The following is a 25,792-nucleotide window of genomic DNA, read 5'->3' as shown; positions in this document are numbered from 1 at the left end:
CTTTTTTTTTTTTTTTTTTTTTTTTTTTTAAAGAAACTCGTCACTCTGCTCCCTAGGCTGGAGTGCAGTGGCTATTCACAGGGAGTGCCATCAGAGTGTACTACAGCTTCAAACTCCTGGGCTCAAGCGATTCTCCTACTATAGCCTCCAAAGTAGCTGGGACTACGGGTGTACCTCACTGTGCCTTCCTCTCAAATTACTTTATTTTTTCTAGTTTCAAGGTATATACATAGTTATTTGTCCTCACTTTATGAATAATTTGTATACTAATAACAGCAATTTCTTTTTTTTTTTTCTTTATATTTCATGTTTTTGAGATGGAATCTTACTCTTGTTGCCCAGGCTGGAGTGCAATGGTGCACTCAGCTCACTGCAACCTCTGCCTCTTGGGTTCAGGTGATTAGCTGAGAGCCTCCTGAATAGCTGGGATTACAGGCATATGCCTCCACACCCAGCTAATTTTTGTATTTTTAGTAGAGATGGGATTTCCCCTTGTTGGCCAGGCTGGTCCTGAACTCCTGATCTCAGGTGATCTGCTTGCCTTGGCGTGCCAAAGTGCTGGAATTACAGGCATGAGCCACTGCACCTGGCCTGGCAATTCTTTAAAATTATATTCTAAGAAGTTTTATGTCTAAAACTGCAGTAAGTGGCTGGGTGCCGTGGTAATCCCAATACTTTGGGAGGCCGAGGTGGGAGGATCATTTGAGGCCAGGAGTTGAGACTAGCCTGGGCAACATAGTGAGACCAACTCTACAAAAAGAAGAAAAAAATAGCTGGATTTGGGGGCATGCACCTGTAGACCTGGCTACTCGAAAGGCTGGAGTGGGAGGATTCTTTGAGCCCCAAGAGTTCTGGCTTGCTGTGAGCTGAGATGGCACTACTGCACTCCAACCTGGGCAATAGAGTGAGACCCTGTCTCAACAGATAAAACTGTAGTAATTATAAAGTGGTTTTGGCTTGAGGAGAAATGTATGGCTTAGAAAGAGGGACTTTTTGTGGAAATTTCTTGTTTAATATTTGAAGAATATTATGTCTATTGTTCCTCTGTTTTTCATGGCATAGTAAGGTTTTCACCAGCAAGTGTGCCATTCTTTGTATTTTATTTTTTGTTTACTAGGGTTCTCTTGAAGATACCACTGGCTCTCAGTCTCTGGCTGCCTTGCTGAATAAGTGTAAAACCCCTCAAGGACAAAGACTTGTTAACCAGTGGATTAAGCAGCCTCTTATGGATAAGAACAGAATAGAGGAGAGGTATGTTATTAGTTTACACTTTTGTTAGTTTTATGTAACCTGCAGTTATCCCATATGATTATACCAGTTATTCTAATATGCAGTTTGCAAGTATATCTTACCATTTAACTGTACAGAGAGCTACACAGTAATAGAGTAGTAATGATTTAGATTGATTAAGCAGCTCATTTTTTTTAAGTAAGTTTTTTTTCATTATAAAAAAAAGTAGGCTGGGCATGGTGGCTCACGCCTGTAATCCAAGCACTTTGGAGGCCAAGGCAGGCGGATCACCTGAGGTCGGGAGCTCAAGGCCAGCCTGATGAACATGGTGAAACCCCATCTTTATTTAAAAAAATAAAATAAAATAAAATTTTATTTGAGATAGTATGGTTTAGAACATGTACTTGGGGGCCAGTATACCTTAGTTCATATTGCGTGTAATCTTGGGCAGATTATTCAGCTTTTTGTCACAGCTTCTTCACTTTTTATTTTTATTTTTTGTAATTTTTTGTTGTTGTTGTTGAGGTGAAGTTTTGCTCTTGTTGCCCAGGCTGGAGGGTAATGGTATGATCTCGGGTTACTGTAACCTCCGCCTCCCGAGTTCAAGTGATTCTCCTGCCTCATCCCCCCGAGTAGCAGGGATTACAGGTGTGTATACCACACCGGGCTTATTTTTTATTTTTAGTAGAGATAGGATTTCTCCATGTTGGTTAGGCTGGTCTTTGAACTCCCAATCTCTGGTGATTCGCCTGTCTTGGCCTCTCAAAGTGCTGGGATTTACAGGCATGACCCCCCTCGCCCGGCCTCTTCTTTTTTCTTTATTTTTGTGGAGACAAGATCTCACTATATTGCCCAGGCTGGTCTCAAACAGTCCCCTGCCACCTCGGCCTCCTAAAGTGCTGGGATTATAGGCATGAACCCCCATGCCCAGTCTGTTTCCTGTTGTTGCTCCTTTTTCTCAGCGCTGTCTGCTGTGGTACCTTGTGCTTTCTAGGTTAAGCCTTCTTGGGAGTTCTCAGGAGAAATCTGTTACCTCCCTTACTAAGCATTTCAGATTGATCTTTATTCCAGGTTACACATTAAATCAAGTTTTTCTGGTCCTTTTTTTTTTTTTAAAAAAAAAAAGAGATATGGTTTCACCATGTTGTCCAGGCTGATCTCAAACTTCCAAGCTCAAGTGATCCACCTTCCTCGGCCTCCCAAAGTGCTAGGATTACATACAGGCATGAGCCACTGTATCTGCTCTGTACTATTCATCTTTCCATTCACCAAAACCTACTTGCAACTCTGAGAATATGTTATTGCCATCTAGAAATGAGTTTCTAGGAATTCGTTCCTTTTTGTACTTTATTTAACAATAGAATTAGAAATTATTATTATCATTATTTTTTGAGATGGAGTCTTGCTCTGTTGCCCAGGCTGGAGTGCAGTGGCATGAGCTCAGCTCACTATAACCTTCACCTCTCGGGTTCAAGCGATTCTCTTGTCTCAGCCTCCTGAGTAGCTGGGACTACAGGTGTGTGCCACCATGCCTGGCTAATTTTTTATATTTTTAGTAGAGACAGGGTTTCACTGTGTTAACCAGGCTAGTCTCAAACTCCTGACCTCAGATGATCCACTCACCTTGGCCTCCTGAAGTACTTGGATTACAGGCATGAGCCACCGTGCCTGGCTGAAATTAATTCTAATAAGCAAGATGCGGTGGCTTGTACCTGTAGTCCCAGCTACTTGGGAAGCTGAGGCAGCAGGATCGTGGGTCCAAGTCCAGCCTTGACAAAATAGTGGGAACCTTCCCTACCTCCAGTCTTCAAACAAGAAAAAAATTTGCTGGAGAAGGTCATGCAATGCTGATAGGTCCCATAGCTTTCAGTGATAACTGGATGTTACTTTTACTGTGTGACTCATTATAGTGACCAACCCCCAATTTTTTCCTTTCCCTTAAGCCTTCAGCTATCTCATTCTAAGCAGATGATTTCTTTCTTAAGAGTTGCAACCTTAAAATTTGTCTGTATTTTCAGTCTTTTACTCTCTGGCTCTTTCTCAGAAGAAATAACACTTTATTTCTTTTCAAAGCCAACCTTTCCATACTTTACTTGGAGACATATTTTTAATTAAGATTGCTACATTAATCTTATAAGAAAGAAATATGAAACTAGAAGGCAATAAAAATGCCAAATTTAATATACAAATTATTTTGTCAGCAGTTTCACAAGAATAAACTATTTCATATACTACCATATGTTCAATGTTCCTTACAGAATTCTAACATTAAAAAGGACAAATTACCAAAGCTTCAGATGAATCTATAAAAGGACAAAAGAAAAAGCTTAAAAAGATAAAGAGCAGCACTCCAAGTGCATGTACAAACATAAGGACTCTTGGGATTTACTTCTTTTTCTTTTTAAATCTTTAGGCCTAGCACAGTGTTTGCTGCTTAATGTATCAAATGATTGGTTCTGACTGCATTAATCCGTAAGCAGGACAGATGAAGAAAAGAATTATACTTGTAATTACAGTTCTTTAGGAACCACATTTGCTGTCAGCCTTTTAAATACACTGTTAGGCAATTCCAGTCAACTCTTTTGAAAAAAAACTATTTATTTATTTTGAGACTGGATTATAAGACTGGCTAAGTTTTGTGTTTTTGGTAGAGATGGTGTTTTGTTATGTTTTCCAGACTTGTCTTGAACTCCTGGGCTCAAGTGATACACCTGCCTTAGCATCCCAAAGTACTGGGATTACAGGCGTGAGCCACCATGCTCAACCAGTTACAGTCAGCTCTTATAAAGAAAGCTTAGAAATGGTAGGGTTAAAGAGAGGACAGAATGTTGATTTTAAAATAACAAGAATTTGGCCGGGCATGGTGGCTCATGCCTGTATCCTAGCACTTTGGGAGGCTGAGACAGGTGAATTGCCTGAGCTCAGGAGTTTGCTACCAGCTTGGGCAATACGGTAAAACCTCAACTGTACTAAAATACAAAAAATTAGCTTGGTGTGGCAGCGTGCACCTGTAGTCCCAGTTACTCCAGAGGCTGAGGCAGGAGAACCCGTTGGGCGGAGGTTGCAGTGAGCCAAGGCTGCACCACTTCAACAGAGCGAGAGTGTCTTTGAAAAAAAATAAAAAATAATAATTTGATTTAAGTCTATGGGAATTTTAAGGGTCAACCAATCTCCAAAATGTCTCAGCTATATGCAATTTAATACAATATTAATTTGCATGTTGACTGGAAAAATTGCATACAGCTGAGTCATTTTATCGAGTAAAATTGATAGGTATACTATGTTATGCCAACAATAATTGTGATACTTCTATAATTGTGATTTTAAATTGGCATTGTCATGGAAACAGTAGTTGTTTTTTTCTTTAAGCTTCTTTTAGCCAGAAACGTAACTGAAACTGTAATTATTACTGAAATAGTATGCTGAATAGACTTGTGAAACTTAGCAATTGATTAGGCTTTTAATGATATCTGGACCAAAGGCTGAGGGGGCCGTGCTGTGTCCTATGTTTTTTTAGAAGCTTTTCATTTCTTTGCCATTTTACATCTTTCGTAATACTACTTTATTTCTGGGTTTTTTTGTTTTTTTTCTTTTTTTGAGATGGAGTTTTGCTCTTGTCACCCAGGCTGGAATGCAATGGCGCCACCTTGGCTCACTGCAACCTCTGCCTCCCAGGTTCAAGTGATTCTCCTACCTCAGCCCCCCAAGTAGCTGGGATTACAGGCATGTGCAACCATGCCGGGCTAATATTTTGTATTTTTTGTAGAGGCAGGGTTTCTCCGTGTTGGTCAGCCTGGTTTCAAACTCCCGACCTCAGGTGATCTGCCCGTCTCAGCCTCCCAAACTGCTGGGATTACAGGCATAAGCCACTGCGTCCAGCCTTGAGTGTCTTTTAAAACCAGTTAGGCTGAACCACAGGTGTCAGCAATCTTCATGGGCTTTGAAGAAATAAGACAAAAAGGAAAGAGATGTTTTAACTCGAGTGTTCTGTTCTTACTCTACAGCACTTAGCAGAAGTGCATCTGTCCACCTTGTTTGTTCTTTAAAACAAAGCCCCATTGGTTCTCTCTTGCCAAGTTTGCTTAATTCTTGGTTTTCCTTTGTAAGATGTGAAAGGGATATGAAGAGCAAATAGGAAGTGTTACTATTGCTGTTTGAGAGAAAGCTGTTTTACAGTTTGTTGGCAAACTGAGAATTTGTAAAAGCACAACAGAAGTGTGCATTTGTGGCTTCTCATGTTTTAGCATTGCTATATCTCATAATTTTTTTTTAAAATAATTTAACTTTTTATTTGAAAAGTACTACTGGACCATGTTTTTAAAAAATCGAATAAGAAGATAAACACCCCTACTTCTACTTTACCTGCAGTCCTACTCCATGATGGTAATCACTATTAACAGTTTAGTTGTGTTCTTATCCTTCTAGGGTTTTTTTTTTTTTCCTTTGTGTATACAGATATATAATTTTTTTTTCTTTTTTTTGACATGGAGTTTCACTCTTTCACCTGGGCTGGAGTGTAGTGGCACGATCTCCACTCACTGCAACCTCCCTCTTCCAGCTTCAAGCGATTTTCCTGCCTCAGCCTCCCGAGTAGCTGGGATTACAGGCACCCACCATCATGCCTGGCTGATTTTTTTATTTTTACTAGAGGCAGGGGTTCACCATGTTGACCAGGCTGGTCTTGAACTCCTGACCTCGGATCTGTTGAGATTCACTTAGGGTGGCAGCAAAATATTAAGGAGAATATTAGAGAAAGTTATAGATTTTAGTCTCAAACCTTTTGGAGCCAACAGTTATCCCTAGCCCACTTGTATCACTGTAATGGTATGAGTGTGCATTCATTCATCCACTGTTGAGTCAGGGTCTGCAGGCCAGACTTCCGCAGGTGGTGATTGACATCTCAGTCATCCACTTACCTCAGACTCTCAAAGTGCTGGGATTATAGGCGTGAGCCACCACGCCCGGCCGATATATAAAATTTTTAAATATAGATAACACTTTAAAACAACATGGGGTCATATTATAAATGCAATTTGTATTCCTTCCCAACAGTATTTACAGTTTGTTTCCATTTCACTATTTATTTATCAATTTTTTATTTCTAAATATTTCTCTTGAGCAGGTGAGACATCATATAGTATAAAATTCAGTAGTAAAACAGTTTTTCAGAGATACAAAATTGGCTGACTTTGCACAGACCCCTTTCAATTCATAGGTAGGGATGCAGTCACCTCTTCAACCGAGGGGAGGAAAGGATGTGTGTGCTTGTGGGCTCTTCAACATTGTTGATTATGATTTATTTTCTGGTCAGTTTGAGAAGAAACAGTGATAAAATAATTGGAACAGGGAAGAAGCATGAGATTATTTTATCAGAAATATATTATCTGTGATTTTTTTTTACCATTGACCTCAGAATTGCCCACAAGGATATGGGAGTTTTATGGAAAGAAGAGAAAAGGAAAGATGAGGGTGTAGGTCAGCCAGCATTAGACTTTGTCATTCTTTTCTTGCCCCTTTACACCTCCTTCCCTGCTTTATTAAGATGACTAAGAGATTTCTGTGATTGTTAGGAATCAAACTTCTGTGTGCATAAGAGTCAAGCTGTGTGCATAATAATTGCATGAGATTTCGTAGCTGGGCCCCACTCCCAGGGATTTATATTATCTACCTCCAAGTGATTTTGATGCCAGTGATCCTTGGACCAGACTCTGTGAAGCCCAATTAGATCCAGAGGCTTAGCTAGGAAAGCCCCCAAAATTTGCTTTATTGGATTGTTTAATTTGACTGCATACACTCTTTTTTCAAATTTAGAATATATGCCACAAACATCTTTTCTGGAGCATTAGGCTTCCTAATTAATCTTGGGGATTGTTTATAGCCCCATTGACGGGTTCATAATACAAATTTGGCAGCAAATTGTTTTCCCACTAATTTGGCATTTTCAGTAAAAAACATGTATCTGTTGCTAGCTGCCTAGACATTGGCTGGACATGGTTTAAGTTACTTTTCCCTTAAAAAGTAAGTTTTAATTCAAGTTTCTTTAAGCCAACAGTCTCAACTAGGGCAGTTTTTCCCTCCAGGGGACATTCATCAGTGTCTAGAGATATTTCTGGTTGTCATATTGAGGAAGAGAGTGTATAGTGGGTAGAATCCGGGGATGCTGTTAAGCAAGCATGGAACAGCCCCTTACAGCAAATAATTACTTAGCTTAAAATGGCAGTGTTACCAAAATGGAGAAATTGTACTTTAAATGTGTTTTTATATATGGCCATTATGTGTTTACTCTGGAAATAATATGTTTTTCTTCATATAACATGCTTGATAAACATTTTGGTAATACAGGAATTGTAAATGCTGGTGATGTCAGTCAATAGTTAAGAAATTTAGAAAGCGGATTTGTTTGCTTTCTATCCCTGTGTAATTTGAGGTTTAGTTTATTGTCACATCCTTTATAAGGAAGATGGTTGCTCATCTGTTAGCATTCTGAACCTTGAATCAGCTGTAATGCCTATGGCCTCCAGAAAACCTTCCCTAAAACTTCGCCCTCTGAAAGCAGGGCGAAATTTTAGAGAAGGTTTTCTGTGTAAAATATGTAGGAATATATTCCCACCTTCAGGTAAACTGTTAGTTTACCTTTTGGCTTCAGCAATTTACCTTTCAGCTATTAATTCAGTAACATCTCCAACATTATTTTTCAAACTGCAAGGTGTGACCCAGTAGTGGGTTGTTAAATCAGTAGGTGACAAAGAGCATTTTTAAGTTAAATACAATAGAAAATAGTGTGTCACATAATGAGAGTAAGTATTGATTTGTGAAACCTGTTTTAATCATAGATCTATGTATGCATGTGCTGGATTGTAATGTAAAGACATTTCTTGCTGTGGTTACACTGAAAAAAATGGAAAGTAACTGATTTCCAATAACTTACAGAAGCATTATGAGCTACATGTTCTATCATTCTTGAAACAAGCTGAGATTTTATTGACTTTGGGAAGCAATAAAATTAAAAAATTTTTTAACTTTGTACTGTCAAGAGGTAATTTTAGAAAGCATTCTAAAAATGAATAAGAAATAGACTAAGTATTGGATTTGGTGGCATTCTTGAACTGTAATTCTGTTTCATTAAACACCACTATTTACGTGTGCAACAGTGTGTCAGTAACAACAATGCCCCAGTAATGAAATTCTTTCTCCTCTTTAAGGCATGTCTATTTGATGAAAGTCAAACAAAATTGGTTATATATCAGTGTCTTATGATACTGCTTAACTAAGCCTTAATTTGACTCTTAGCTAATCAGGAAATGCTTGCCTCACAGTCTTAAAAGAGCTTTCTACCTTCTAAAAAAGCTGATGTTTCAGAATAGATTTAAGCTTCTTCTTTTTTTGTTGTGCCTTTTTTCTTTTTTTTTTTAAACGGAGTCTTGCTGTTGCCCAGGCTGGAGTACAGTGGGGCTGTCTTGGCTCACTGCAACCTCCACTTCCCGGGTTCAAGCAATTCTTCTGCCTCAGCCTCCTGAGTAGCTGGGACTACAGGCATGCACTACCACACCTAGCTGATGTTTGTATTTTTAGTTGAGACGGGGTTTCACCATATTGGCCAGACTGCTCTGGAACTCCTGATCTCGTGATCTACTCGCCTTAGCCTCCCAAAGTGCTGGGATTACAGGTGTGAGCCACTGTACCCAGCCTTTTTGTATTTTTAGTAGAGACAGATTTTCACCATGCTGACCAGGCAGGTCTCAAACTCCTGACATTGTGATCCGCCTGCCTTGGCCTCTCAAAGTGCTGCGATTATAGGCGTGAGTCCCTGAGCCCGGCCTAGATTCAAGCTTCTTAAATGGAATTTTGAGCTCATTTACTTGAGACTTAGGTGCTTAGTTGACAAATTTTAATTTTATACGAAAATATTTAAGGTTAATTCTAGTTAATTTATTTCAGATTGAATTTAGTGGAAGCCTTTGTAGAAGATGCAGAATTGAGGCAGACTTTACAAGAAGATTTACTTCGTCGATTCCCAGATCTTAACCGACTTGCCAAGAAGTTTCAAAGACAAGCAGCAAACTTACAAGATTGTTACCGACTCTATCAGGGTATAAATCAACTCCCTAATGTTATACAGGCTCTGGAAAAATATGAAGGTAACAGATGATTTCATTTTTTGTTTTCCTTCAACTCATACTTGGCTGTGTGCTGTTCTCACAAAGTTGGTAGTGGTGATTTACTCTTAGAATACATTCAGATTTCTTTCTTTTTATGTTTTTAAGATGGAGTCTTGCTCTGTTGTCCAGGCTGGAGCGCAGTGGCGCAATCTCAGCTTACTGCAACCTCTGCCTCCCGGGTTCAAGCAGTTCTCCTGCCTCAGCCTCCTGGGAGTAGCTGGGATTACAGGCATGTGCCACCATGCCCGGCTAATTTTTGTACTTTTAGTTTCACCATGTTGGCCAGGCTGGTCTCAAACTCCCAATCTCAGGTGATCTGCCCACCTCAACCTCCCAAAGTGCTGGGATTATAGGCATGAGCCACCGCGCCCAGTCTCCCACCCATACTCCTTACTCTTTACTTCCTACTTCCTTACTTTCTTTTATTCTCTACTGGCTCTTTACCACTGCATATTTTTAGATGCACACATCTGTTTAAAAAAAAAGCACCCTTGTTCCCGGGTCCTCTTCCAATACCATCTATTAATATATTTCTCTCCCCCTTTCCATTCCCAGCTGGGTTTCTGAAAGTCTGTACTTTCCATCTTCCATTCATTTATCTGGCTTCCATCCCTGACCACAGTACTGAAATGGAATTTGCTAGGTGACCTTTATTTTTTGCTAAATCCAGTGAATGCGGTATAGTTCTTTTTTGAGACGGAGTCTCACTCTTGTCACCCAGGCTAGAGTGCAATGGCTCGATTTCAGCTCACTGCAACCTCCGCCTCCTGGACTCAAGCAATTCTTCCTCAGCCTCCCAAGCAGCTAGGATTACAGGCATGTGCCACCATGCCCGGCTAAGTTTGTATTTTTAGTAGAGACAGGGTTTTTCCATGATGGCCAGGCTGGTCTCAAACTCCCAACCTCAGGTGATCCGCCCACCTCAGCTTTTCAAAGTGTGGGGATCACAGGCATGAGCCACCATGCCCAGCCAAGCCAACAGCACATGGTATTCCTAGGAGGTCTCCTATCCAAGTACTAACCAGGCCCGAACCTGCTCAGCTTTCAAGATCAGTAGCACGTTCAGGGTGGTATGGCCATAGACTTTTTTTTTTTTTTTTTTTTTTTTTTTTTGGGACAGTCTCTCTTTGTTGCCCAGGCTGGAGTGCAGTGGTGCAGTCTTGGCTCACTGCAACCTCTGCCTTCTGGGTTCAAGCGATTCTTGTGCCTCAGCCTCTCATGCAGCTGGGACTATAGGCGTGTGCCACCACCCTCGGCTAATTTTTGTGTTTTTAGTAGAGAGAGAGTTTCACCATGTTGGTCAGGCTGATCTGGAACTCCTGACCTCAGGTGACCTGCCTGCCTGGGCCTTCCAAAGTGTTGGGATTACCAGCTTGAGCCACTGTGCCCGGATAAGCTCTTAGAGGCTTCCTGAAATGAAAGTATTTGTAACTTTCATTTTTTTTGAGATGGAGTCTTACTCTGTGGCCCAGGGTAGAGTGTACTAGTATGATCTTGGCTCACTGCAACCTTTGCCTGCTGTTTCAAAAATTTCTCCTCCCTTAGCCTCCTGAGTACCTGGGATTACAGACTTGCGCCACCACACCTGGCTCATTTTTGTATTTTTAGTAGAGATGGGTTTCATTACGTTGGCTAGGCTGGGGATTTGTAACTTTCATCAGGTATTTTAAGGCATATAAGTCTTCCCTGGTAGAGAGGGAAGAAACTAAAAACATATGTAAGTACTCTCCTTTCCCCCACAAAAGGTAAGAAGTGTTGCTCTACACATTCCTTGGGTGATCTTTCTCACTCCCTGGGATAAATATGGCAGTTAGGAATTAGTTGAGGAAGGTAGCTTGGCTTCCTTCCTCAGCCTCGTTATATAGGCATAGTCTAATATACTTGTGAAGTTTACAGCAAGTCAATAATTTCCTACTTTTCTGGTATTAGATTTAAGTTGTATAGACTTGTTAGTGATCACAACATTATCTAAAATAAATGCTTCATGTTATAGATCTTGCAGCTGATGTGCAGTTCAGGTAATTGAAGTGGCTCTGCCTGGAAAATGTTACAGGGAAAATCTGTTTTCCATGTGTTGTGTTCAGAGCTGTGCTCTCTTCTTTTTACACAAAATGTTTGAGATTTTAGGTGTCCTCTGGTCATTGGGAACCCAAAGGACCTCTGTGAGGTTTATTTCGTTTTTTTTTTTTTTTTTTTTTTCCCCCAGGCTGAAGTGCAGTGGCGCAATCTCAGCTCACTGCAACCTCTGCCTCCCGGGTTCAAGCAATTCTCTTGTCTCAGCCTCCCAAGTAGCTGGGATTGCAGGTGCATACCACCTCAACCGGCTAATTTTTGTATTTAGAGACAAGGTTTCACCATGTTGGCCAGGATGATCTCGAACTCCTGACCTCAAGTGATCTGCTCGCCTCAGACTCCAAAAGTGTTGAGCTACTGAGCCCAGGTGAGCTACTGAGCCTGGCCCAGTTTTTTTTTTTTTTTTTTTTTTTTTTTTTTTTAAGGGAAACAGTAGCATGTTGCAGAGCTCAGTATAGCTCTTTAGCATACTGACTACAAGGAAAAAGTAATAAGTGAGACTAATTTATAAAGAAAATAAACCAAATGTACTATGTTTAAAAGCAAAATCATGGCTTAAAAGTTTTTCTTTTTCTTAATATATTCATATATTGCTAGAAATTGAGTATCGTCAACTACTATCTTGTGATTTTTTTGGTTTTTGATTAACTCTTTTTTTTTTTTTTTTTTTTTTGAGACAGAGTGTCGCTCTGTCACCAGATGCCAGGCTGCAGTGCAGTGGTGCAATCCTGGCTCACTGCAACCTCCGCCTCCCATGTTCAAGCAATTCTCCTGCCTCAGCCTCCCGAGTAGTTGGGATTACAGGTGCTTGCCACCATGCCCAGCTAATTTTTGTATTTTTAGTAGAGACGGTTTCACCATGTTGGCCAGGATGGTCTCGATCTCTTGACTTCATGATCTACCCACCTCGGTCTCCCCAAGTGCTGGGATTACAGGTGTGAGCCACCGCACTTAGCGGTTTTTGATTAGCTCTTAAAGTTAATGTTAGTTTAATGTTATCCCTGAAGAAAAAAACTAAAGTGAATTCAGAGACAGTAGAGGGCAGCAGCAGTTTAGAAAGTAGACTTGCATTGAGTGATTACAGCTCTTTTTAAATCTTTCTCCACTAAGAAATATCTAATTTCTGAAAAGGTATACTTGGCCTCCCATATTCCTTATGTCTTTTGAAACTGAAAATGCTGGGGCAAAACTTAAAATAACAATATTCTACTCTTAGGGCAAATTTCTGATAGTGCTTAAAATACAATTTACTCAGGTAACTACATTTTTTTTTTGAGACGGAGTTTTGCTCTTGTTACTCAGGTTACTACATTTTTTTTTTGAGACGGAGTTTTGCTCTTGTTACCCAGGCTGGAGTGCAATGGCGCGATCTCAGCTCACTGCAACCTCGGCCTCCTGGGTTCAGGCAATTCTCCTGCCTCAGCCTCCCAAGTAGCTGGGATTACAGGCACACGCCACCAGGCCCAGCTAATTTTTTGTATTTTTAGTAGAGACGGGGTTTCACCATGTTGACCAGGATGGTCTCGATCTCTTGACCTCGTGATCCACCCCCCTCAGCCTCCCAAAGTGCTGAGATTACAGGCGTGAGCCACTGCCCCTGGCCCGGCCACTACTTTTTTTTTTGGAGACAGGGTTCATTCTATCACCCAGGCTGGAGTGCTGGAGCCTCTACTTCCTGGGTTAGGCTCAAGTGATCCTCACACCTCTGTCTCCCAAGTAGCTGGGACTACAGGCATGCGTGATCATGCCTAACTAATTTTTAAAATTGTTTGTAAAGATGGGGGTTTCGTCATATTGCCAGGCTGGTGTCGAACTCCTGGGCTCAAGCAATCTGCCCACCTAAGCCTCCTGAAGTGCTAGGTTATAGGTGTGAGCCACTGCTCCCAGCCTCAGATTTTTTTATTGGTGAATTTTAGTATAACAGCTATCATACTGACATGCATAACCCTTCCCTTTCCTGATAGCCAGTTAATCATCTGTTTCTGTTACTTTAAGTACCTCTCATTTGTTGTTTTCCCTCCCGTTGTCTATGCATCTTCCTCATTGAGCTCCATAGTCTTTGCTAGCTCATCTGATCGTGTCATCAATTCGGAACACGTTACCTCTTCAGTTCAGAACACATTAATTGCTTCCCATAATCTGCAGGCAAGGCCCCATTTCTTCATGTGGCTTGGCCATTGCTTCCCTGTTCAGCCTGTCCCACACTCCCTCACGTATACCCTCCTTCACAGTATAGTACTGCCAGGCTCCAGACATGCCATGCTTTTATGCATGTTTTCCTGTCTTTAATGTCCTTTACTACCTTGTCCAAAATTTTCAAAGATTGAACTCAAATGTCACCTTTTCTGTGAGCTGCTCTGTTCCTCTCACGCAGAGTAGAAGTGCTTATCTCTATTGCCTTTTGACCCTAAACAGTACATTAGTATAATCACATTTTTTACCTAATTGTGTGATTTCCTTCTAAATGGAAAATAGGAGCATAAAAGTGATTTATTTGGTGTTTCTGGAAAGGAGGATGCTAAAAGAAATCTGTATTATCTAGCCTTTTAAAAAAAACTTTAGCTACTATTTAAGGTTTGGTTGGATTTTGTATGTTGGAAATGTTCTTTAAATCTCATCTTCGTCCGTTTATTAAAGCAATATAAGTCCTTTGTAGATCATTATCATGCCATCCAGATGTAGTCATTATTGTTTTGATATATATTGTTTCAGTCTTTAAACCAAATTATACACGGTCAGTTCAGCTATAACACTTGTTTTGAAAACAGATTTGTTCCAGTGTGGTTGGTATGTTAGGGAACAATTTGAGCATAATGTGAATTTTGAGTTTGCTTATGCACAGATTCCTAGGAAACACTAGGTGAATGCAGAAAAATGCATCCAGCTGAAATGAGCAGTGTAGAAATATACAAAAATACACAGACACATACACATCCTCTTCGAATGTCTCCCTCATTTTCCTGCATGTGTTATGAACTATACCCATTCACATCTGGTGTTAAAACTTTGCCACCCATTTCAGACGGTATTCCCTCAACCATTTCATAGTAACTTGGGTGCTGTAGCCCTTTAGAAGTCCACTCCACAAGCAAACCCAGACCTTTTGCAAGGTGCCTTATTTATTGTAATAGTTATGTATTAACTGTTTCACATGTGTAAAACTGTGCTGCTACTTTTATGAGGTTCCTGTCTTTGCTAATGTGTCACTGATGAAGTTTCTGAGAGTTGTGGCTTGAATTCCAGTTTTCTCATAAGCACTGTTCGTTTGTTTTTTTAAAATGGTCTTGCTGTGTTACCCAGGCTGGAGTGCAGTCATCTGGTCTTAGCTCACTGATGCCTTGGCCTTCCAGTTTAAGCTATCTTCCACCTCAGCCTTCTAAGTAGCTGGGACTGCAGGCATGAGCCATCATGCCTAGCTAAGTTTTAGTTACATTTGTTGTAGAGATGGTTTTTCCATGTTGCCCAGGCTGGTTTGGAACTCCTGAGCTCAAGTAGTTAGCCCACCTTGGCCTCCCAAAGTGCTGAGATTACAGGCATGCACCTCCACACCTGGCCAGCTCTGGTTTTTACTGCATAGTGTTCTGATTTTTAGGAATACATATGTTGCATTATATAGTGGAACTGGCTGTATGCAAAAGTCAAATAGAAAATATTGATAGGGTAATAGTGTATATAGTACTAATTGTCAGTTGCCGTAATTTAACTAATATTGTTTGACTTTTTACTTTTTTTTTTTTTTTTTTTTGAGATGGGACTTGCCATATTACCTAGGCTGGTCTTGAACTCCTGGGCTGAAGCAATCCTCTTGCCTCAATCTCTTAAGTATGGTTGACATTTTTTGATACTTTAAATAGTAACAGTTACCTATTATAATTGATATTTAGCTAACATCTGTTGTTATTTCAACATTCCAGGAAATTATTATGCAGAAACTCTAAAGGTCTATGTACTTCTCTGGTGTTTTGATTTTTTTTTTTTTTTTCATTTTCTGTGAGTAATTTTCTAAAACTGGTTTCTAGGCCAGGCTATTTATTATTTTATTTTATAGACGGGGGTACATGTGCAGGTTTGTCACATGGATATATTGTGTAATGGTGAGGTTTGGGTTTCTATTGTGTCCATGAACATTGTACCCAATAGGTGGTAATTTTTCAGTCCTCATCCCTGTCTCCCCCTCTGCCCTTTTGGAGTTCCCAGTATCTGTTAATTCTCTATGTCCATGTGTACCCATTGTTTAGAGACTCTTGTCTCAAAAATTAATAAAATAAAAAATATACCCTTCTAAATCCCAATGCCTGGCACTCTGGTCTAGGCTAGAATAATTTATTTGTTTGTTTGCTTTTCGATAGAGTCTCACTCTTTCACCCAGGCTGGAGCACAGTGGCATGATCATAGCATACTGCAGCCTCAAAGTCCTGGAGCAATTTCTCAAGCAATTGAGATTCTCCCATCCCAGCCTCCGAAGTAGCTAGGACAACAGCCACTTGACACCGTACCCTGCTACATAGTCATTTCTTACCTGAACTACTATCCGCATTCTGATGCCCTTGCTGCCCCTTGTCTTGTCTCCCTCGAATCCATTCTCCTAGCCTTAGCCAACTGTGTTTCTTGAACATAAATACAAATGTGTCACTAGCCTGTTGAAAACCCTGCAAAGGGTTTTCAGTGCCTTTAGGATTAAAGACAGAACTGGTTTAAAAGGCTTCTCATGAATTGTTGCCTCTGCCCACTTCTGTCAATTCTTTCCTTCCTAGTACTCATTGCCAGTATTTCTTGCATTTTTGACCCCACCTCACAATAAGAAATACATTTTCATTGCGACTTAGTGCATACCTCTGGGTATATGGGTGTAACACACACACTATATATATATGAACTGAAATAATCATATAATAAATTTGTATAAAATTGAAATAGTAAACATCTTCTATTTTATTTCACTGAAAAATTCTAATAGTGCCATACTAAATTTATTTTTTGACCCATGGTGGACGAAAGCCCACAATTTGAAAAAGCACTGTTCTGTGCATCAGTCCAAGTGAACTTAAACAGCATCCCTAGCTCTCACACATACCACACACTTTCATCGTCAGGCCTTTGTATGTGCTGTTCCTTTAGACTCAGACATCTGCCCCTTCTCTCTTGTCTGGTTTTGTTCTTATCTTTAGATTTCACCTTAAAAGTCATTTCTTTGAGTAAGCCTACTATGTCCCTAGATTTGGGTAAACTCTTTCCTTGGTCATGTGTTTCCAAAACACTATTTTCCTATCATCATACTTGACATCCTTTATAATTATTTGTTTAATGGCTTTGTCTCTTCTCCTTTGATGCCACTCATTACCCCAAAAGTAGCAGCCTGTGCATTGAGGAATGAATATTCTAGGCCAATTTCTGGCATGTATAAGAGTGTAGGCACTTAATAACTTATTTTGGGAGAATAAGAAGATACTGCTTAATGTAGGAGAGAGTATGAGTGAACATGCTAGAGAGGAAACTAAAAATGAAGTAACATAAGAATGGGAAACTACTTAGTTAAAGATGATGGTTGTGCCAGGAGTTCCGCAAGCTTTGCCTTGCCATTGTTATTTTAGAACTGAAAGCTTGCAGTGTTCCTTAGTTTACTTTAGTCTCTGTACTGGTATAGGTATATTAGCAAAAATTAATTCATTGCTTACATCATAACAAAGGACTACTATCCAGCGGTTGTCATAGAAAATAGGAGAAGCAGAAGCAGAAGAGGTTCGATAAACATGTGGCATACTCACCATGTCCCAGGCATGGCTAGTTGCTGAGGGTGTGACAGCATGATAGCAAGTAAAAACAAAGTCTCGCCTCTGCCCTTGAAGAGTGTAAGGGAAACAGACATATAGATAAGTACTCACACAAATTAAAATGTAGCTTTGATATTAATAGGTTCTGTGGTGGTATATTAAGAAAGTGCATTATTTTAGTTTTTTGGTAATGCACATGCTAAAGTAGTTTTCATTGGTATTTGCCAACAAGAAGTTAAGCTTTTTTTATTTTTTGAGAAATGTTCTCACTCTTTCACCCAGGCTGAAGTGCAATGGTGTGATCTTGGCCCACTACAACCTCTGCCTCACGGCCTTAAGTGACCCTCCTTCCTAGCCTCCCAGGTAGCTAGGACTATAAGGGTGTGCCATCACACCTGGCTAATTTTTTTTGTATTTTTAGTAGAGACAGGGTTTCACCATGTTGGCCAGGCTGATCTCAAACTCCTGGCCTCAAGTCATCTGTCCAAAGTGCTTGGATTAACAGGTGTGAGCCACCGCACCTGGCCAAGTTAAGCTTTCTACATTCACTAAAGATGGTGTCCTTAGTATTTCTTTCTATGAATAAGTAGCATGGACATAGGCAAGGTGAAGAAAATGAAGTCCCAGAATTATAGTTGGCACACCAGTTAAGGTTTAGCTTTAGAAACTGACCTGGGCAGAAGTTTATTTCTTTTGTTGTTGTTGAGACAGGGTCTTGCTCTGTTGCCCAGGCTGGAGTGCAGTGGCATAATCTCAGCTCACTGCAGCCTCTGCCTCCCAGGTGCAAGTGATTTTTGTGCCTCAGATACCTGAGTAGCTGGGATTAGAGGTGTGTGCCACCACACCTGGCTAATTTTTTTTTTGTATTTTTAGTAGGGACAGGGTTTTGCTATGTTGGCCAGGCTCGTCTGAAACTCCTGACCTCAACTGATACACCTGCCTAGGACTCCCAGAGTGCAGGGATTATAGGCATGAGCCATGGTACCTGGCCAGAAGTGTCTCTTTCTTTTTTTCTCCACAGAGCAAGTTCTCCAGGTGTGTATGTTAGTGAACCATTTACTCTTTTTTTTTTTTTTTCTTCCCCCTGAGATGGGGTCTTGCCATGTTGTCCAGGCTGGTCTTAAACTCCAGGGCTCAGGTGATCCTCCTGCCTCGGCCTCCCAAAGTGCTAGGATTACACGTGTGAGTTACCATGCCTGGCCTAAACCACTTACTCTTTTCCTTTTCTTTTTTTGAGACGGAGTCTCGCTCTGTCACCCAGTCTAGAGTGCAGTAGCATGATCTCAGCTCACTGTGACCTCTGCCTTTCGGGTTTAAGCAGTTCTCTGCCTCCCAAGTAGATGGGATTACAGGCACATGCCACTACGCCCGGCTAATTTTTGTATTTTTAGCAGAGATGGGATTTCACCATCTTGGCCAGGCTGATCTTGAACTCCTGACTTTGTGAGCCACATTCCTCAGCCTCCCAAAGTGCTGGGATTACAGACGTGAGTCGCCGCCATCTGCTTTTTTTTTTTTTTTTTTTTTAAATGAGAGCCTGGCTCTGTTGCCCAGGCTGGAGTGCAGTGGTACAATTTTGGCTCACTGCAACCTCCGTCTCCTGGGTTCAAGTGATTCTTCTACCTCAACCTCCTGAGTAGCTGGGATTACAGGTGCCCACTCCCACGTTTGGCTAATTATGGTTTTTTGTTTTGTTTTGTGTGGTTTTTATTTTTGAAGTGGGGGGATCGGAGTCTCGCTTTTATTGCCCAGGCTGGAGTGTAGTGGTGCGATCTCGGCTCCACAACCTCCGCCTCCTGGATCAAATGATTCTCCTGCCTCAGCCTCCTGAGGAGCTGGGATTATAGGCATGCACCACCATGCCCAGCTAATTTTGTATTTTTAGTAGAGACAGAGTTTCCCCATGTTGGTCAGGCAGGTCTCAAAACTCCTGACCTCAGGTGATCTGCCCACCTTGGCCTCCCTATGTGCTGAGATTATAGGCATGAACCACCGCACCCAGTCAGTTTTTGTATTTTTCATAAAGATGGGGTTTTACTGTCTTAGCCAGGCTTGTCTGAAACTGCTGACCTCAAGGGATTCCCCCTACCTCGGCCTCCCAAAGTGTTGGGATTATAGGCATGAGCCACCACACTGTGCCCTAAACTGCATTTTTTTTTTTTTTGATAAAGAGTCTCGCTCTGTCACCTAGGGTGGAGTGTAGTGGCATGGTCTCAGTTCACTGCAACTTCTGCCTTCTGGGTTAAAGTGATTCTTCTCCCTCAGCCTCTTGAGTAGCTGGGATTACAGGCATGCATCACCATGCCTGGCTAAATTTTTGTATTTTTAGTAGAGATGGGGTTTCACTATATTGTTCAGCCTGTTCTCAAACTCCTCACCTCAAGCAATCCACCTGCCTCGGCCTCCCAAAGTGCTGGGATTACAGATGTGAGCCATGATGCCCAGTCTAAACGACTTATTTTTGATGGGCTTTCAATTTATCCTGATATTTTTAGCATTTTATAGTAAGTGATGATTTAATAGTGATTAGCTTATATTTCAGGTTGTTACAGAAATGTTAATACTTATGGTTATTTATTTATTTTTTTGAGACGGAGTCTCACTGTCGCCCAGGCTGGAGTGTAGTGGCATGATCTGGCTCACAGCAGCCTCTGACCCCCAGGTTCAAGCAATCCTCTTGCCTCAGCCTCCCGAGTAGCTGGAATTACAGGCATGCACTACCATGCCCAGCTAATTTTGTATTTTTAGTTCGCCAGGCTGGTCTCAAACTCCTGACTTCAGATAATCCACTTACCTCAGCCTCCTAAAGTGCTGGGATTATAGGCGTGAGCCACCTTGCACGGCCAATACTTAGACTTATTGACTTAAGCATTGCAGTAGTTCATGAGGTGCACAGTTGTGTTCTTGAAAATGAAATCTTCAGGAAGTTTTAAGTAAATCATGCTGACAATCAGGAGTTCCTAACAAAAGTTATTTAGTGACTTGATTATTTGAACATTTCTCATTTTGATGCATTTAAGAAGCTAACAAATTATTTCCCTGTGTGATCTTTGAGATTTTTACTAAATAAATGTTGTATATATCAAAGCTAATGACCAATGATTGATTACCTTATTAGTCCCTTGTTCTCTTCCTTCATAAAGTCATTCATTCAACAAATAACTTATCAACTGGCTACTTTGTGCCAAACATTTTTTAGAAGTTGTAAGGGTAGATATGATAGAGGAAGTCCCTGTTTTGTGGAGGTTCTATAATAGTGAGAGTAGAGGGAGGGAGACAATAGGGAAATAAATGGACAAGAATTTAAAATAGCATTAGGTACAATAAAGAAAGCATAATGTATTGGTATGATTGAGTGATTTGGCAAGGATCCAGGGAGACAGTAGATCCTGTGGTCAAAGAAGTCCTCTTTAAGGAATTGCTATCTGAGGTGAGACTTGAACCGTAAAACAGAGCCAGCTGTTAAGAATTGGAGGGGAAGCTGGGCGTGGTGGCTCACGCCTGTAATCCCAGCACTTTGGGAGGCTGAGGCCGGCGGATCACTTGAGATCAGGAGTTTGATACCAACCTGGGCAACATGGCAAAATCTCGTCTCTACAAAAAAAAAAAAAAAAAAAAAACATAAATTAGCTAGGTATGGTGAAATGCTTTTGTAGTCCAGCTACTGAGGATGCTGAGGTTGGAAGATTGCCTGAGCCTGGGAGGTTGAGGCTGTAGTGAGCCATGATTATGCCACTGCACTCTATGTGAGGTGCCAGAGTGAGACCTCATCTTAAAAATAAAAAAAGAATGAGGGAGAAGGGGAGGCTAGTGGGATCAGCCAGTGCAAGGACATAGGCTGATGTGGGTTTACCTTGTTGAAAGAGTGAAGGAAAGCTAAAGTGGTCAAGCATAGAGGTAGAGAATTACGACAGGTTGGTAGGAGTGAGGCCAGAGGCCTGTCTGATATTTTTAACTTTTTCTTGTGCTGTGGACCTTCTTGGCTTCTGATGAAGTCCATGAACCCCTTAGAATAGTGTTTTTAAATACATAAAATAAAACATAGAGTTACAAAGGAAACCATTTCTATTGAAATATATTTATCAAAATATGAAACAAATGCTTGATGTAAGAATGTCCTTTTTGTTAATGCATTGAAAAATACCTGACAGCCTATTTTAATTCCGAAGAGTGAGGTTAAATGATGCTTTATATCAAAACTGGCCCGGGGCGGTGGCTCATGCCTGTAATTTCATTACTTTGGGAGGCCGAGGTGGGTGGATCACAAGGTCAGGAGTTCAAGACCAGCCTGGGCAGGATGATGAAACCCCATCTCTACTAAAAATACAAAAAAAAAATTAGCCAGGCATAGTGGTGGGCACTTGTAATTTCAACCACTCGGGAGGCTGAGGCAGAGAATTGCTCGAACTGGGGAGGTGGAGGTTGCAGTGAGCCGAGATTGCTCCACTGTACTCCAGCCTGGGCTACAGAATGAGACTCTGTCTCCAAAAAAAAGAAAAGAAAACTCAGAAAGGAAAAAAAAGATACCTTGATTATCTTGATGTGAAAATATAGCTGATGTTTTAATTGGTAACAAAGACACAAGTACTGGTAATACTGCCATGGCTTGTTGCTTATATTCATAATGAAAGCAAATGCTAAATTTCAGCTAGAGGCTAGGGAAAATAAAACTGGAATTTGCTTCTGTGTTTATGTACTACTACGAATTCCAGGAGTCCTTTTGTTAAGACCTCAGGATAGCTTGCTTGTTGTATAGGGCTTTCTAGCCTGTGATCACTAGTGGAGAATGTAGCTTTTCAAAATCTAGTTGGAAATTGGCAACTGGGGTTCAGTACAAGTTACAAGGAAGGGAAGCAATTTAAGATGCTAGTGAAAGTTTGCAGGATAAGGGAGCAGGTGAACACAAGGAAGTTTGTAAACTGAGAAGGGCTGCAGCAAAGTGGGCTCGTGCTTGAGAAGCTAGAGGACATGTTGAGGGTGACATAGGCTGTGAAGTTTGTACAGATATTTACGCAATATGTATTCTTGGAAAACCTTCAGTCATGTGCTAGAAAAATAACAGCTTATGGAAAAAACTGGGTTGAGGCAGACCTGAAAATAAATGAATTTTTAAAAACCACTACTGTGACATGGTAAAAGCCCCATAAACTGTGTACCTCGACCATACCTCGGCTTACTGTTGAAACTGCTCTGTAAACCTAATGTGACAGGCAAGCAGTCAAAACCCACGCCGTCTTGGCCCCTGCGACTTGTAATAAGTAACTAAGGCCTGTAATTTCCACCCTACCCAGACAATGTATAAATTAGCGCTTATCTTGACTTCTGTAAACCACTTAAGTAACAATCGGAATGTCCAAAGTCCCCTGGCCCTTGGAATGTCTGAAGCCCCTCATCCTCACCCCCGCCCAGGAGGTGGTTTACGGGCATAAAAAGGTCTTGACACGCTCCTTTTGGGGCCACGGGTTGGAGAGATGTGAGTCCTCCGTGGCTGCCAGCAATAAAGACCCTGCAATTTGACATACTTTTGTCTTGGTGTTGATTTTCTATGCTTACTCCGGTACGACACTACTAACAAAAGCATAACAGAGTGTAATAAAAACTGTGGGCTTCCTGGCATTTGCTCCCAAGCACCAGCATCAGCTGACTCTTTGAAGCCTTAGATCTGTGGCTCTTGTTTTCTCCTTTGAGATGTAGATCCTTGTGGGAATTTGCTTCTAATAGAGGCTAGTTTTATCAAAATTAAAAATTTGAACCAGGGTATGGAATTCAATCAGTTTTTTTTCTTTTTCAAAAATACTGGCAAATGTTTTGTATCCTTGAGCTTTCCCGTGTATTTTAACATAGCGAGTAGAAAGCGCAGTGGCTAAGTGATTCTGAGGTCTTCATTGTTAAGGCTTATTTTAATTGTGTGAGAGCTTAATCTTGATTCCTTTAAAACAATGGGCTGGGAAAAAAAATCATTCATAAACTAATGCCACCTCTGAATTTTGCTGCCACAATTCGCCTGTTTACCAATAGTGCATGAGCTAATTTGGAATAAAGAACCAGGCATTGTAGCACAACAGACATTATGTGGGCAAAGTGTTGTTTATATTCTGTCTAAGTAGTGCTTCACACGTATGTACTATTTTCTAAATATGTGTAGATGATGTTGTGATTAATAATAAAACATGAATTCTTGAAACAATTTTGCTGACTTCATAGTAGCTTTTCATCGTTTTCTTAATAGCTACTAAAATTTCTAGAGAAATTTGGGAACAGTTGTTTTAGAATGAAATGCAGTGTGTATTAGAGATCACTGGCAGAATTCTTAAAAGGGAATTTATTGGTGATTACAAAAAAAAAAAAACTTTGTGTTATACCCATAGATATACAGAGTAACTGTTGTTGAGCATCTGTTAAGTGTTAAGAACTATACAAGTATTGTGTATAGTTACTTCATTTCTTATTTTCTGGTAGCTATTTTTATTATTCTGTAGTACAAAAAGGGAAAAGGAGGCTCAGAGTAACATGCCCCAGATAACAGAGCCAGTAGGTAGCAGAGCTGGGATTGCTACGCAGGTCTCTAATCCTGCTTGCTTTTTCACACTGTGTACTCCGTTGCTTCATTTACCCCTTCAACATGATTCTCCAACATGTACTTTTTTTTTTTTTATTCCCCGAGATTGAGTCTCGCTCTGTTTCCCAGGCTGGAGAGCAGTGGTATAATCTTGGCTCACTGCAACCTATACCTTCTGAGTTCAAGCGATTCTCCTGCCTCAGCCTTCCGAGTAGCTGCGATTACAAGTGCATGCTACCACACCTGGCTAATTTTTAAATTTTAAGCAGAGATGAGGTTTCACCTTGTTGGCCAGGGTGGTCTCAAACTTCTGACCTCAAGTGATCTGCCCATCTCAGCCTCCCAAAGTGCTGGGATTATAGGCATGACCCACTGTGCCTGGCCTCCCCAGCATGTACCCTTAAATGCCATCAAGCATGGTTCCATTGTATAAAACTTGGCTTGATTTAACCTGTTAATTGGAACACTGTCATTAATGGAAATTAGGAATATGAGGTAAGTGAGAGGTTTTATTTTTATTTATTTATTTTGAGATGGAGTTGCCCAGGATGGAGTGCAGTGGCGTGATGTTGGCTCACTACAACCTTGGCCTCCTTGGTTCAAGCAATTCTCCTGCCTCAGCCTCCCAAGTAGCTGGGACTACAGGCGCTTGCCACTATGCCCGGCTAATTTTTTGTATTTTGGTAGAGACAGGGTTTCACCGTGTTGCCCAGCCTGGTGGCAAACTCCTGAGCTCAGGCAATCTGCCTGCCTCAGCCTCCCAAGTGCTGGATTACAGGCATGAGCCATCACACCCAGCCTAGAGGTATTATTTTAATGACTTTGACTTTGGGTTATTAAATCTATAAGAAATAAAATTCACTTAGTCATAATTAATGTCACGTTTCTACATCTGTATTGCTTGTTGGGTTTATAGACAAGCAAGGGGGTAATGTATTATTCATGGGAAGCTTTGAGTGCTAGATCATCTCCCTTTCTATAAAATAAATTGAGTACTAAACAATTTCATCTGATAGTAACTTTGGAGACCTGTACTATTTATACCTTTTGAATCAAATGATGCTTGTTTATCTCAGTGAGATTTTCATGATTTGTATTTTTAAAACTGAGATCTTTTTATTTGTTTGTTTTACTACTTTCTTTTAGGAAAACACCAGAAATTGTTGTTGGCAGTTTTTGTGACTCCTCTTACTGATCTTCGTTCTGATTTCTCCAAGTTTCAGGAAATGATTGAAACAACTTTAGATATGGATCAGGTATGTAATATACTTTTTCATTTAAGCTATCGAGTATTTTTGAAAAGCAAAAGCTACAGTAAGAAAGTTTTTAGATTTTTCTTTTTAGTATCTAATTGTAGCATCTTTGTAGACAGTGGATGTAAAATTAAGTGACAGATGGAAAAAGGATTTTTTTTTTGGAGGGGAGTTTAAAAAAGTTTATCAGTAAATATTGTAACTGTTAAAATAATTTCATAGGATTGGATTACATCATTTTGAATTATTGAGGTATAATTCATTTCAAAGTTAGATGAACATTAAAATTATTTCCCTTAGACCAGATAGCCTTAAATTAATGCTGAGTAGAAATCCTGAAAATATGTGTTAGATGGGCATATGAGAGACTAGGTAATGTGTAAATCCTAGTGCTTTCGGAGGCCAAGGTGGGTGGATCACTTGATGCCAGGAATGTAAGATCAGCCTGGCCAATGTGGTAAAACCCCATCTCTAATAAAAATACAAAAAATTAGCCAGACATGGTGGCACACACCTGTAGTCCCAGCTACTCGGGAGGCTGAAGCAGAAGAATCACTTGAACCTGAGAAGCACAGATCGTGTCACTGCACTCCAGCCTGGGTGACAGAGAGAGACTCTATCTCAAATAACAATAATAATGTATAAATAGATCAAAGCAAATCCACAGACACTGTAAGGAAAAATCCTGAAGTGCTTTAGGATGGCAGGGACACTTCCCTTAATTTTTTTTTTTTTTTTTTTTTTTTT

At 40.6% G+C, this 25,792-nt stretch overlaps 1 protein-coding gene across 2 annotated transcripts in view; it reads left to right on the top strand.

The window, feature by feature from the left end:
• Positions 1-25,792, top strand: part of MSH2 (mutS homolog 2) — an 88,948-nt gene that overhangs the window by 26,046 nt on the left and 37,110 nt on the right. For both annotated transcript variants that reach the window (XM_032292185.1, XM_032292184.1), the window contains 3 exons: positions 1,118-1,251; positions 9,169-9,368; positions 24,939-25,048. In XM_032292185.1, the coding sequence (XP_032148076.1) occupies positions 1,118-1,251; positions 9,169-9,368; positions 24,939-25,048 (444 nt within the window). The remainder of the gene's footprint in view (positions 1-1,117; positions 1,252-9,168; positions 9,369-24,938; positions 25,049-25,792) is intronic.

The sequence above is a fragment of the Sapajus apella genome, unplaced genomic scaffold, assembly GCF_009761245.1.
Source record: "Sapajus apella isolate SASKATOON/1434 unplaced genomic scaffold, GSC_monkey_1.0 scaffold26, whole genome shotgun sequence".
Taxonomy (NCBI): Eukaryota; Metazoa; Chordata; class Mammalia; order Primates; family Cebidae; genus Sapajus; species Sapajus apella.
This window is presented reverse-complemented; position numbering and strand designations above follow the sequence as displayed.